The sequence below is a fragment of the Exophiala oligosperma genome (genome assembly GCF_000835515.1).
Source record: "Exophiala oligosperma strain CBS 72588 unplaced genomic scaffold supercont1.21, whole genome shotgun sequence".
Classification (NCBI taxonomy): Eukaryota; Fungi; Ascomycota; class Eurotiomycetes; order Chaetothyriales; family Herpotrichiellaceae; genus Exophiala; species Exophiala oligosperma.
In genome coordinates this window covers 17,442-30,525 of record NW_015622838.1, presented here as the reverse complement: position 1 = coordinate 30,525, position 13,084 = coordinate 17,442, and the positions used below count along the sequence as shown (strand labels likewise).

At 50.5% G+C, this 13,084-nt stretch overlaps 3 protein-coding genes across 4 annotated transcripts; 1 reads left to right on the top strand and 2 right to left on the bottom strand.

The window, feature by feature from the left end:
- Positions 1-1,348: 1,348 nt before the first annotated feature.
- On the bottom strand, positions 1,349-3,009 carry PV06_11179 (uncharacterized protein). Its single transcript, XM_016412808.1, has one exon. The coding sequence runs from the start codon at positions 2,630-2,632 to the stop codon at positions 2,000-2,002; it is 633 nt and encodes a 210-aa protein (XP_016256808.1). The 5' UTR covers positions 2,633-3,009; the 3' UTR covers positions 1,349-1,999.
- Positions 3,010-3,129: 120 nt separating this feature from the next.
- Positions 3,130-11,319, bottom strand: PV06_11177 (uncharacterized protein). Its single transcript, XM_016412805.1, has one exon. The coding sequence runs from the start codon at positions 11,118-11,120 to the stop codon at positions 7,521-7,523; it is 3,600 nt and encodes a 1,199-aa protein (XP_016256805.1). The 5' UTR covers positions 11,121-11,319; the 3' UTR covers positions 3,130-7,520.
- Positions 6,176-7,398, top strand: PV06_11178. Of its 2 annotated transcripts, XM_016412806.1 has the most exons (3): positions 6,176-6,463; positions 6,518-6,679; positions 6,728-7,398. In XM_016412806.1, the coding sequence occupies exons 1-3, from the start codon at positions 6,304-6,306 to the stop codon at positions 7,333-7,335; spliced, it is 930 nt and encodes a 309-aa protein (XP_016256806.1). In that variant the 5' UTR covers positions 6,176-6,303; the 3' UTR covers positions 7,336-7,398. The 2 variants fall into 2 exon arrangements, with proteins under 2 accessions (XP_016256806.1, XP_016256807.1); XM_016412807.1 differs by having other exon boundaries at positions 6,176-6,679.
- Positions 11,320-13,084: the final 1,765 nt, after the last annotated feature.

Below are 13,084 nucleotides of genomic sequence, written 5' to 3'. Positions count from 1 at the left end.
GGGGCGCCTGTTTGTTGACAGCTTGGAAAATGTTTCGAACTGGACCAGCGGAGAACTGTCTCCACAAGTTTCGATAAGTTTGAAAGGTTGAGTTGCGTCTGTTGATAACTGGCTGTATTTGATGATCTCGTCGTTGGCCTGGTGTCATGAGACTAAGCGATATGTCCTAGACATTCCTCACGATAGGGATCGAATTTTCGCTAAACAATCGAACGCCACGGATCTTGTCTTCGTCGTCAAAGTTGTGCATCGCACCAATGGTTATGGAGAGTTCCTTAAAATCCTAGGGAGGAGCTATCCCGATGGCTAACGGAGGATAAAACGTATTGACGAGATAGGGGAGGTATAGAACATAATTTCTTTATGTGGACTGATGTAGTGCTTAGGTAGTCTGGTAGGTACTCGGGCTTATGCTTACAAAAAGAGAATACTACATATTTCCGGATAAAGTGCGATGCTCTCCACGAGAAGACTTTTCGGTAGCCTAGCCTTTCTTTCCCGCTCCGACATAACGGATCTCGATCCTCGAGAGACCACCGAATAATAGGCTAGGTAATCACTACCGATCGAGGCGACCGAAAGAATGGACGCAACGTGACTAAGACTACACCACTAGGACGCTATCTACTACTATAGACTACGTGCTATATCCTCAGACGTACATTTATAGCTCAGTATCTATAACGGGGGAACCACCAGCTCATCCTACCGGTCTCTCTCCCATTTCAGTTTCCCGTCAACCAAGACTGCTTTACCAAATTGAGGCCTCATTTAGGTCCACGGACCGTCTCGCCCCGAAGGACATCATCAGGAAAAGACCGAGCGATAAAGCGATTGGAATAGCTAATTCAAAGGAGAGAAGTTTAAATGTAAAAGAAGCTTCGCATGCCGCGGCTTCGTCTGCACCCACGGACAGTCAGGCGACAAACCATCCCTTCTCTCCAGATCCAGACGATTAAAGTCCATTTCCACAGCTCGAGAGCTTACTCAAACAAGAAAAGATCTCCAGGAAGATTCATCGGCCTAGGGAAGAGGACAAGTCGACGTGGGCTCACTGCCGCGACTGTGATAGACACGGCCTTTAGATCGGGCTGCAAATCCCCACCATCGCCTAATATTGATCGATTGGAAACACCATAAGTGATTAGACGGTAAGCACGGCCAGTCAGGCAACAAACGCGATTAGGCATTAACAGCAAAATTATGCGCTTACTCTTGGCGGCGAATCAGACCATAGAACAGTGGCTAGGGGGGGGTCCCGTGGGATAGCCCCCTGTCCTGGGGCGAGCAAAATAAGCGGCATACAATTTTGGCGATAAGCATCAGTCACTGTTCTGTGCTGACACAATTATATTCCAAGCTGCTTATCCAGTCCTACTTCAATATCCTTCAAATAACACATCACTTGAAACCGGAGCTCAAATGGATAGGATTCTCGAGATAACTTCGTACCCTAGTGTTGCTTTGAGAGTACAGGTCGAATACCATACTCTATCACTCAGAACTGGAGTCGCAGCCTTCCGGCAATCTCCCTTCCCAGGCCATACGTTCTTTCAAGTTGCAATAACATGTTTCCTCTGTTGCAAGAAATCTGAGGATTGTTTGGACTCTATCAAAGAGTGCACTTCTCGCGCACTGAACGCTTTATGTCCTCAACTTGTCTATGATGTAGAACGTACTGGGTGGTCAGTTAAGATTCTTTCCGGCCTTGCATTAAGCTAATTTTGATCCTGAGGTGTGAATGTACGATCGTCCCAGCACTGCAAGATAAGCTCTTCCTCCATGACATTGTCGACTCCCTTATTACGCCCGACAAGTATGGTTGAATCAACGAGAGACATTCCTGAAGTCCCAAACACTATGTATCCCATGGCGACTAGAAGTGTTTGGAAACACAGATGTCATTATGCGGAGACTCGCAACCAATGTGCAAGTCACGTGGCGTCAAATACTTTAAATGTCCAGATCCTTTTGCCTTTGATTCTAGGCAGCAGATGGCCTAAATGTCTCCCAACAGTTGACATCGAAGCGCATGTTCCAAAGCCTGACCTGGCTCATGGTCTTCTCCGTCGACTCGAGGGGACTCGACAAATTCAGTGCCTACTTTTCTGCCCATCGTCTTTGTGCCGTCTCGCTTGGCGGCCTGCAACATGTAATGTTCGCACTCTTTGAGGAGCTCCTCGAAGCTTCCCCACAATCTGTTGCCGCTATCGATGAAATCACCGACCACTTCCCGGTCATCAACGTTTCGAATCCGTTCGACACGTCTCTCTGATCTTTTCATTGTGCCTGCAAGTTTGATGAGCAGTAGCACCAAGTCCCCAGCCATGTCGGCCATAGGAGTCGACGCGCCGTGATGATGGACTGTCCAATCGTACATCCATCTGCCGAGAGAGTCGGCGTCGAAGACCTTGCCTAGTAGAATGATGGGTCGTTCTGTCGAGTCCCAATCTTTGATAGAATAGCTGGCTGGGATACCTGCACGGATGGCGTCCTCTTCCGTTGCATTTTCGCTAGGGTTTGTGGCAGAGTTGGGCTTTCGTGGTGCCCTGTAGGTGGTCGACGAAGATCGTGGTCTGGAGTATTCGGATTGTTCTTCTCTCATCTGTTCCTGGCCATAGCTAGAGTACATGCTGTTATGTCGCTCTTTCCATGCCTTTACTTTGGCGCTCTTTGCTCTCTGTACAAATACGTATTCCCCATTTCCCCATATTCAGCTTCCTCATCATATACGTAGACACGTCGACTCTGCTTGCTCGATGAGGTACGTGAATAGGAGGTGAAAACTGGGTGGCTCGCCTGGATGTCGTGCTGGGGTGCACTGTGCTGATTATTGGGATTGTAGGAGCGTGATGGTACTTCCCTTGGTGAGCACGAAACTCCAGCTCTCAGATAATGAAAAGTGTTCTTGCCCCTGTGTTCTCGTCGTTCCAGCGGTGTATTGTCTCTGGGGGCAAGCGCCACGTATTCTGTACAATTGTATGGCGAAGAAATGGTGATATTAACCAGTGCCACTCCATATTGGCGAGCCATTTTGCTCCTTCCGCTGGAATCTTCTGATCAGGATTCGAAACCTGTTAGTAATTTGGAATGTCTAAGGGAATCCAGAAGACAGAACCTCCGTCAGACTTACTGACGCGCGTGATTGAACCTGGTCCTCCCTGAAGTGGGAGAACAGATGGGAAAAATGCAGATGGCCGGGCCACTATAGTCACATCTAGAATCGAAGGCCGCCGCTACTCAATGATACTGGCGGGCACGCGTGGAACATTACGCTGCACGTCGATGTGAAACAAATCTTTTGAGGACATGATGCATTCAGCGAATTGCACCATGTGGGCTAGGAAGCCCTGTCATCCGCTAAATCGCGTCCTAAAGAGGTCTTTAAAAGGCTCCTAGCGAAAGACGATCATATCATGACTGTGAGTTGGCTTGTCGCAATGCGAGGACTCTCGGATGTCAAAAGTTTGATCCGTTTGCCTTCCGTCTATTTCTGGTGCGTCAAGCTCTCCTTTAGCAGGATCATGCTCCACTTCGCCAAATACGGGCAAAGTCTTCCTCCGTACTCCTCTACTTTCCTTGGTGGACGTCCCTGCCCTCTTTTGGGCTTGATGCTAGACAAACCCCGACCTCAACGCGCGTGCACGGCAACGTCGTCTTTCGGATATTTATACACAAGAACGACTGTTCGGGACAGTTATTATAGTCCTGATGTAATCGCCAATATCGCCGAGAAGGTTCTGCACAGACAAAGAGTTGCTACTGTAAAGTGGCCCTCCATTCTTCCGAAATCTTGGTCCAAGTCTATCAATTCATACCGCAAGTAGATTGCTCGACAGCTTCACATTGCCCTATCCTTTGCCTTCTTCAAAGTTCAACACGGCTGCGTGAACCGCACCTTCTCCTCCATCGAGCCCGAATTTACCGAGAGGATATGGCGACAGACCACTTCGGAGTGCGTCTCAACCGATGATGAAGACGACTATGTCCCTTCTTCACTGAAATCGGCAGATCCAACATTCTAGGTCCCTCCACTGCCAGCGCAAGGCACCAAAACGCGTTGATGCATACGACAGCGACCCTCATGGAACCCGTGAACTCTGTCAATCTGGCGGTCAACTATTTGAGTTCGAAAGTGGAAACGAAGGCCGTATGTACAGGACAAGGGTAGCCATGATCCTTCCAGTACCACAAACACACCATTTGGTTTTAGGCAGCAAGGTGGCAAAAGTAATCGAAGCTAAGTGTCCTGATGTTTACCTTCCTTGGGATGCAGTTTAATACTACAATGTCACTACCTGGATGATTCCAGGGAGCAAACGGATTTATCGAATTGTTGGTGGTTGGAGCCTAGGACCCGAGCCTCTCAAACATATTCGAGCAATCAAGAGCCAACCATTTTGTAGCCCACACTGATTCAGTTGTTGGCTGGTCTGGAAGAAGAGGGTTCTGGGGCCGATCACTGTGTAGGGGTACATCGAGTACGGAAGGCCGGAGCTGCCGTAAATAGGAAGGGAAGTCGAGGATGGATCCCACACAGGAGTAGAGGAATCGTTCCTACGCTCGTATCATCGGATGGGTTATAGTGAAGATAGCACGGACGGTGAACGTCGGCTGGAGAGGACTGATTCGGTCGCAGACCCTCGTCCTGGTCAAATCAAGTGCTACAACGGCGAATGGACACGACGGCCATGGTTCGGAGCATGGTGAAGGAGCGCACCAGCAACATCACGATACGGGCGCGGAGCGACCAATGTTCGTCACCATCACCATCGCAACCTGCCATTGCGGCGCTGGCTGCGTTCTCGGCAACGTAGTGGGAGAATTGCTGATCTATACGTTAGGCGGAACAATCAATGGGAGTATGTTCTTCGCCGCCTCCATCGTAGGTAAGTCTGGACCCTTTCCAGATTCTGACCTACCAGTCCTCAACAATATCCATAGATGCGCTGATACTCTTGCCCACTTCTCAGAATTCGTACCCGCACTCGCCTTTGGCATCGTCTTCTAGTTCTTTTCCATTGCTCCGATGGCTGGAGACTTCGGGTGGAAACCCATCGTCCGCTCTGCGAAGGCCGATTTCTTGTCGCTGACCTGCTTCGAGATCGGTCTCTTTGGATGGATGGCCATCTTCGACTTTTTGATTCGAAGCTTAGAAGTTGGAGATGCACACTGCGACGTATTGGTTTATGATGCAGGCAAGCTCACCGTCTCCATCTGATCCTCCTTCATGATAGTCAAGCTGACGTGTCGTATCTCGGATCGGGATGTCTTTCGGACACTGGACGGGGTTTCCTATCAACTTGTGGTTGGTCAACAAAGAAGTCAAAGAGGCCTGTGCTTGATGAAGGAGACGGCCGTGCCCCGGAAGCTCGACAGAATTTCGGCTCGAATGTTCTTTTGATGCGCCCCAGAGCTGGTCTAGGTGGTGTGGGTTTTTGGGGAGGGCCTTTGGGAAGCCTGATATATCTTGATATAGGAAGAATATTAAATGGAACTCCAGGGGTCGAAGCAGTACTCTTCACAGGTTCCATGTCCTATTCTGATCATTGTTTATCAAGCAAAGATTCAGGTCTGTCAGTCCGAGTCTTTCAATCAATACCGTAAGGGTTGAACAGCGTTCCTTAAAGTCTTAGTTTTGTTCCCGGTAAAATCGTCGCTGCGGGGGTGTCCAGTGCGACGAGTCTTCTACGTGTTCTCTGGCTTCATTTATCCTCGTCTACCACCGAAATCGCTCTGAATCTAGTGGGTTGGGCAGCTCGGACTCGGCGTAAGTACGGTGGCTGCGAGGAACAGGTGTCTCTCCACTCGTCAAATCCATACGTTTTGATTCTACCACACACCCCAGATATACACGTTCGAGGCAAATTTTTTGATATAATAAAAATGCTCCTCTTACTGAGGCTGGATCAGCCGGTTGACACACAAGGAGGAGCGTCAGCGACCATTGACGACTACTTTCGCTGGAGGATTAAATATGATAAGTAATTGCTTACCCGGCTTAGATTTCTGCAGCAACTTCCCACGGGAGGCACGCATGGGGCCAAACTTCGTCGGAGACAATTAAGATGTAGATCGGCATTAACTTACCCCACATGGTCCATTTGCCGATGTGAGTGCTTTTCGCGTACATTTGACTGCTGTGACGGCCCAACGAGGTCGATCCCCTGTTTCCGACCTTTTTTCATTCGAGATAGTAACATTGCGTTTCGATCATTGAATCCCCGCATCACTGGAAGTTGCCACATTATTACACGGCTTCAACGTTCACGGCAACTTGCAGCGTCCCCCCAACTTTTACTCATGGATCTCAGATTCGCACGACTCTCGATCCAAGCAAGGTCTATTGAGAAGGACTTTGAGACCCTTCACAAACTTCCTCCCGCGATGCTCATAAACGGAGAAAAGTTTGCTTGCGAGGCTTGCGTCAAAGGCCATCGTGTTAGTTCCTGCGACCATCAAGGTTCTATTGCAAATCTCTTCACACAGTCTCTATAGCTGACGAATAGGTCAACAGCTCAGCCCCTAGTTCATGTCAACAAGAAAGGCCGCCCAGTCTCCCAATGCCAGCACTGCCGACGCATGCGCAAAACTCGATCCCAACATATCCATTGTGAGTGTCATCAGAAAGGTCATATAGAGGAAGATTGTCCTGATAATAAGCCTGATGGCGAGCATAGTATGCTTCCCTTCCTAACCGTAATCCATTCAATCTGATCAAAGTCAGTCCCCCATACATGCTGCTGCCAACACATCTCAAAATGCACCTGTTCTCTCAAGAAAGAGCATCTTGAGTCCGTTCTAGAAGACTCCCTGTCGTTAATACCGCCAAAAGAGCAAATCAGACCACGCCCTACAAATATGAACTCATGCCAGAGCAAAGCAACATTCTATACCAATAATCACCATTTCGCCTTGCTTGGAGCGACGAACGATCCCGCAAAGGACCTCAGCACTCTAGCAGTCAACCCCAGCAACTATCCATACTCTCTCACCAATTCTACTTCATCGTCGAATAGCCAGCAAGATATGTCAGTCCCAGAACAATCACCTGATAGTTGGTTCATGTCGTACGAGCAAGCCCATCAATACAGGTGGCTTCCGGTCGATTTGTCGCGATACGATTTCGACTCCGCTGAGAATCTTCAGGATTCGAGCTTGAACAACAGCAACTACATCGCCAGCGATCCTCCGTCCTACGAAGCTTTCGAGCAGTTCGACCTTTTAAACCCTGGGTTCACATATCCGAGCGGAGGTATATCGGTGGCGGAAGATTATGCGCTGGTCGATAGCCTGCAAAATGACACGAGCAGTCAAGATGGTGGTTGGATGTAATCACTATCGCTTGAGCTCATTATAGCCTCCACAATCCAATTGGGACGAAATTCAAACTTGATATCTTCGTGCCGAGCATTCTACCGTGATTGTCAACGAGACCGACCAAACTATCTGGCACCGGAAATATCGTAGTCACCTTGTCATTCATCACGTTGGTCATCCTCCGGACATGATGCCCTTGATCAATCATAATCCTTGGACACTCTAAACCCGATCATAGGTGCCCCCACCCGCAGTATTAGACTGCTAGTCACGACACTGATACTACTTAAAGCCATTGCCAAAGCCGCCCAAACAGGATCAAGTCTGATGCGACTTCCTCCACTGTTTATAGGGTACAGAACTCCTGCAGCGACAGGGAGGGCGATCATGTTGTACAGAGCCGCCCAGAAGAAGTTGAATTTGATCCGCCTGAAAACCGCTCGGCTCAAGTCGATCAGGATCAGCAATGTACTCAAGTTCGACGAGACGAGGACAAACCCAGCGGATGAGATTGCCACTTCGGAGCCAGACCCAATGGCGATTCCCACGTCGGCCACAGTAAGTGCAGGAGAGTCGTTGATTCCGTCACCCACCATCGCGACCGTGGCACGAGTCCTGTGTTCTCTGAAATACCCCCAGATACCGCGTGAGGTGACCTCGGTCCCTCTCTTCTGGAGATATTGGATTTTGTTCGCTTTCTGGTCCGGCAGAACGCCAGCAATGACGTTGCTCGTCTCGATACCGACTTTACTCGCCACGGCCCTGGCCGTCTTCTCGTTGTCCCCAGAGAGCATCCACACTTCGATCCCCCGTTTGCGAAGCGCGCTCACCACCTTGAAAGATTCTGGGCGTAGCGGGTCTGCAGTGGCGGCAATGGCACACAACACATGTGTTTGTGGAAGCTTCTCACCATTTGGCATTTCTGTGGCGGCGATCAAGATGACCGACTTCCCTTCCATCTTCCACGAATCAAGGAGCTCTTGATGCTCCACAGATACAGTGACATTGTTCTCCGCCATCAACGATTCATTTCCGATCAACGCGTGAATCTTGCGGGTGGGCTGAGAATCAACCAAAAGGATTCCCTTCATCCCCTTTCCAGCAACTTCCTCAACAACTTCGGCTTTGCAGTTCGTGATTAGTCGTGATACAGCGAATCTAACGGCGGCCTTGGCAAGCGGGTGAGTGCTGTCTTCCTCGAGACGCTTCAGCAGACCCAGAGTCTCCTCTTCGTTGACAGGGCCGTCAGAAGACACAACAGTCTCGTAGTTGGTGACTTTGGGCTCTCCGCCTTCGGTGAGGGTGCCCGTTTTATCGAAGACGATGCAATCCAACGCACTGGCCTCTTGGAAGGCCTCTCCTCCCCCTTTGACCAGGATGCCGTGCTTTGCGGCCAACCCGCCTCCGACAAAGAGCGCCGTGGGCGCCGCCAGCCCAAGTCCACAAGGGCAGGCGATCACGAATACGGCGATCGCAAATTGAAGCGACCAAAAAGGCCAGCCTCCGACCTCGGTGTCTCGGTAATCTGGAGGCAAGACTCCAGCTTGGCCCAATGCCAGCCAAGTCAGCCAAGTGATAATGACGATCAGGACGACTATCGGGACAAAATACCCCGTGACGAGGTCGGCAATCCGCTCCACCGGGGCCCTTTTGGCTTGACCTTCGCGCACCACGTTGATGATGGAATCCAACATTGACTTTCCAGCCGCGCCGGCGACTCGGATGGATATCGGGGAGGCTTTATTGATCGTGCCAGAATACACGACGTCACCGATCGACTTCTTTACCGGCATTGATTCTCCTGTAAGGCTGGACTCGTCGAACTGAGACTCCCCTTCTGTGATGATGCCGTCATAGGGAGGTGAGCTACCGTTCGCAATTCGGACAATGTCACCCGCGTCGATGAGATCCGTGGCAGTTTGGGTCATCGTAGTAATACCGGTTGCGCTGTCAGTCGTCACCAGAAGCGCCTCCGTCGACTTCAGTTTAGAGAGAGCGGCAACGGCGTCACCGGCTTTTGCCTTCATGTATGCTTCTATCCATCGACCGAAGAGGAGAAACATGGTTAAAAAGACGACCGAGTCAAAGTACGATTTAGGTGCGCCAGCTTTTGTCGTATCGGCTTTGCGGGTGGCGGCGATGATCAGCTCCGCGATCGAGGCAAAGTAGGCAATGGACGTGCCGAAACTGATCAACATATTCATGCTTCCGAATCGGTAAAACCGTCGCGCAATCGGTACTTTGCTCCCGGGTCGCCACAACGCGCGCAGCTCCTTGATGGTACGTCGGTGAAAGAGGTCTGCAGAAAAAAAGTAAACAGGTGTAGCCAGGATGAAATTAGCCCACTCAGCCCGTGAGACTCCCCCAAGTTGAGTCATGAGATACATGTATCCCGAATCACTGTGAGGAACGAGATTCATATATACTATACCAATGATCAAAGCAGGAATTGCCACAGTGACCGATAGTATCACACGGTACAAAATGTGCCTCTGCTCGCGCGCCATCATTTTCCTTGACCGTTCTTCCAGCGTGGGAGGATGGTATACAGAGGCTTGGAAAGAAGGATCCACATCTGTGAGGGCAGATAAGACGGTCCGGATGGTATTTCGAGGCGCGTCCGGAACGTATGACAGGGTCAGGACGGGATTGCTCGACGAAGGTGCGGTCTCCAGAGTGACCCAGTCCAGCTCTTCGATGGCATTTTGGATGCGCTTTGGGCACTGTTCGCAATACAGTCCGTCAATGCGGATCGATACTGTACGCACAGAGTCTTGTTCTGGCGACGGATCAACGGAGGACAACGATTCTAGGGCTGCGCCGTAACCCGCGTTTTCGATGGCCTGAGCGATTATATCGACATTATCTTTTCCTGCGAAGGTGACTGACGCGGTGTGGCTGAGAAGACTGACTTCCACCTTCTTGACGAAATCCAGAGCCTGGACAGCCCGCGTGATGTTGCCCACGCACGAGCTGCAGGTCATACCCTCGAGGGTGTAAATCGCATGCCAGGGATTGGCGGGCGCGTTGTGTGTTGCTGGCTTGTTTTCCTTGTGCGATTGCAACTGGTCGAGTGAGGCACCATACCCCACCGCTTCGATCATGGCTATGAGTTCCTTAATACGCGATTCGGAATCGTCTCCTTGAAACACAACCTCGGCACTGTGGGTGATGAGACTGACGTGGGCAGATCGAACCCATTCCTTCTCCTTCAGAGCTTTCGTGATAGCACCAACACAGGAGCTGCAGGTCATGCCTTCCACCAGGAAGGTGGCATCGAATTGCTCGGGGAGTTCGGACAGACGGTCAACCACCACGGGAAGCACCTTCTCGTCGACTGAGGACCGCACTTTTGACATCAAATCTTGGCATTGCCGACAGACCTCGAGATGACGGCGTCGCTTGGTTGCTTCAACCTCGTTTATGTGGGATCGCCATCTGGACAGGGCTTGCTCGAAGGGCAGTGGTTCGATGCCGCGCTCCAAGCCGTCGGACTGACCACTCTGCCCGGAGGCTGGATCGTAGACAATGTCATAGATTTCGTAGCCGGCATCAGCGAGAGCTTCGCTGATTGTAGCGACCGAGAGCGTGCGATGATGTTGGACTGTGACGGTGTAAGAGACGATAGATATTTGGATGGAGGACGGCTTGGGATCGAGTTCAGACAAGGCTGCCTCGATGTGGGAGGCGCAAGAGGGACAGTGTAGGTTTGGAATGAGAAATATTGTCTGCAGTTGTGTTGGGGAAGTCATGGTCGCGATATCATTAGAAGCTGCAGACGCTGCTGGGGGAGACAACATTCGAGCACAGACTCAGAGTTACAGACGGCTGCTGGTGATGATAATATATAGGCTAGGCGATCGAAGAAGGTACTAGATATGTAAAAAAGAATCAAAATTGGGATGCAGACTATGGGGCTGGGGGAGGCAGAGCTGATCCAATCGACTGACAGCGGTATGAGTTGACGGCCACTTGCAGTGTTCGTGGGCAGGACTCTCACATGGCTTGTTGCAGTTTATAAGACAAGTGCTGTTGTAGCTGCGATTGTAGGGTATAATGACCACCTCCGCGTTTCGGAGGTTCGTCATCAAGTGGAGCTGCCTCAGTGAATGGGAAGGAAAGACGCACAAACAGCGCAACCCTGTTGGCGCTTGCGCGTTTTGCGCCTGGCACTATCTTTCTTGAACGCAGAAACCACGCGTCATCCACTTTTCCGTTACCGGAACTGTCAAATCATCGGAAAGGAGCAGCACATAAACAACTCAGAACAGCCAGTGCTCTAAACATCTATTGTCTATGCGCCATGTCCAAGCCTTGGTCTTCAGGCCTCTATGACTCACCTCTATGTAGCTTAGTGTATCCAGTCACTGCTCCATCCTTCCACAAGCATAATCAAGCTACCCTTCCATTACCGATGCGCATGCCGTGGTGCATCCATCCTCACAACAATACTTCACTTCTAGACAGCTCATCCTGAGTGCGCATATCGGTATGTCCCGGGATGCACTCTGCTGGGAGCTGAATAGAATACGTCTATGCGTCCGTGACCCCAATGCCGTCAAGGTGCAAATAGACACTACTGCTATCCGTTTGAACCACTCTTCTGACTGATAATCTGCCACACAATATCTGCGAGTCGTCATCGTTCTTGAAAGGAACCATTCGCGACTCGTAATGACCTTTGGAAAAGCCAGGGCCCCCTCTCAATCGCGTTGTGGAACGATGCGTTTCTGACTAGGGCCAATAAACGCAATGAGCGACTTTCGCGTTACTTGGCTCATGTGCAAGCCCCGTATAGCAACTTCGACGGGGACAAGACCCGTCCCCGCAGATTATGCTAACATCTACCATACACGCGATCGTGATGCCGAGGACTGTTGCTTTTCGCGTTGATCGGAAATGAATCGTTGATGGCGGAGAACAATGTCACTGTATCTGTGGAGAATCAAGAGCTCCTTGATTCGTGGAAGATGGAACGGAAGTCGGTCATCTTGATCGCCCCGTCACAGAAATGCCAAATGGTGAGAAGCTTCCACAAGCACATGTGTTGTGTGCCATTGCCGCCACTGCAGACCCGCTACGCCCAGAATCTTTCAAGGTGGTGAGCGCGCTGAAGGACGAAGAGCCATCAAAGGCCGTTGGATCTACTCGTTAAAGGACGACGGACGTTTCAAAGCTCGCTGGGTAGCGAATGGCTTCGAACAGCAATACGGTATTGTACGAGCAGACATATGCATCGGTGGATCGAGCGTTTCGAATCATCTTTGCCCCCGCCGCTCTTCATGGCTGGGATATATAACAAATGGATGCAGTCACGGCATTTCTCAATTCGAACTTGCCGACAACGCATCAACAAGTTTACGTCGAACAGCCCCACGGATACGGAGTAGGATACTGGTTTGCCTCCTTCTGAAAGCGCTCTATGGCCTCAAACAATCTCCACGAACATGGTACGAGACTGTGGAGAGATTCCTTTCCAAGAACGGATATCAGGCATGCACCGCTGATGGATCCGTCTTTGTGAATAAGGAGAAGCGAACCATAATTGCACTTTTTGTCGGCGATATCCTGATCACTGGACTCGATGAAACCGAGATCGAGAGGGCGAAAGACCACTTCAAGGCTGAGTACAAGATGACAGAGATAGGGAACATTTCTAAATATCTAGGACTTGACGTTACGCAGTCCCAGAACAAAACCAAGTTGCAAGTCAGTCAAGCAACGTACATCCATGAAATGCTCGAGACCTATGGATTCAAAGATT

Bases quoted from the DNA above. Each gene is read 5' to 3' on its own strand.
- PV06_11178 (XM_016412806.1), top strand. From the start codon at position 6,304: ATGGATCTCAGATTCGCACGACTCTCGATCCAAGCAAGGTCTATTGAG. The intron at 6,464-6,517 runs GTTCTATTGCAA...ATAGGTCAACAG, and splicing joins TAGTTCCTGCGACCATCAAG to CTCAGCCCCTAGTTCATGTC. The intron at 6,680-6,727 runs GTATGCTTCCCT...GATCAAAGTCAG, and splicing joins TAAGCCTGATGGCGAGCATA to TCCCCCATACATGCTGCTGC.
- PV06_11179 (XM_016412808.1), bottom strand. From the start codon at position 2,632: ATGTACTCTAGCTATGGCCAGGAACAGATGAGAGAAGAACAATCCGAA.
- PV06_11177 (XM_016412805.1), bottom strand. From the start codon at position 11,120: ATGTTGTCTCCCCCAGCAGCGTCTGCAGCTTCTAATGATATCGCGACC.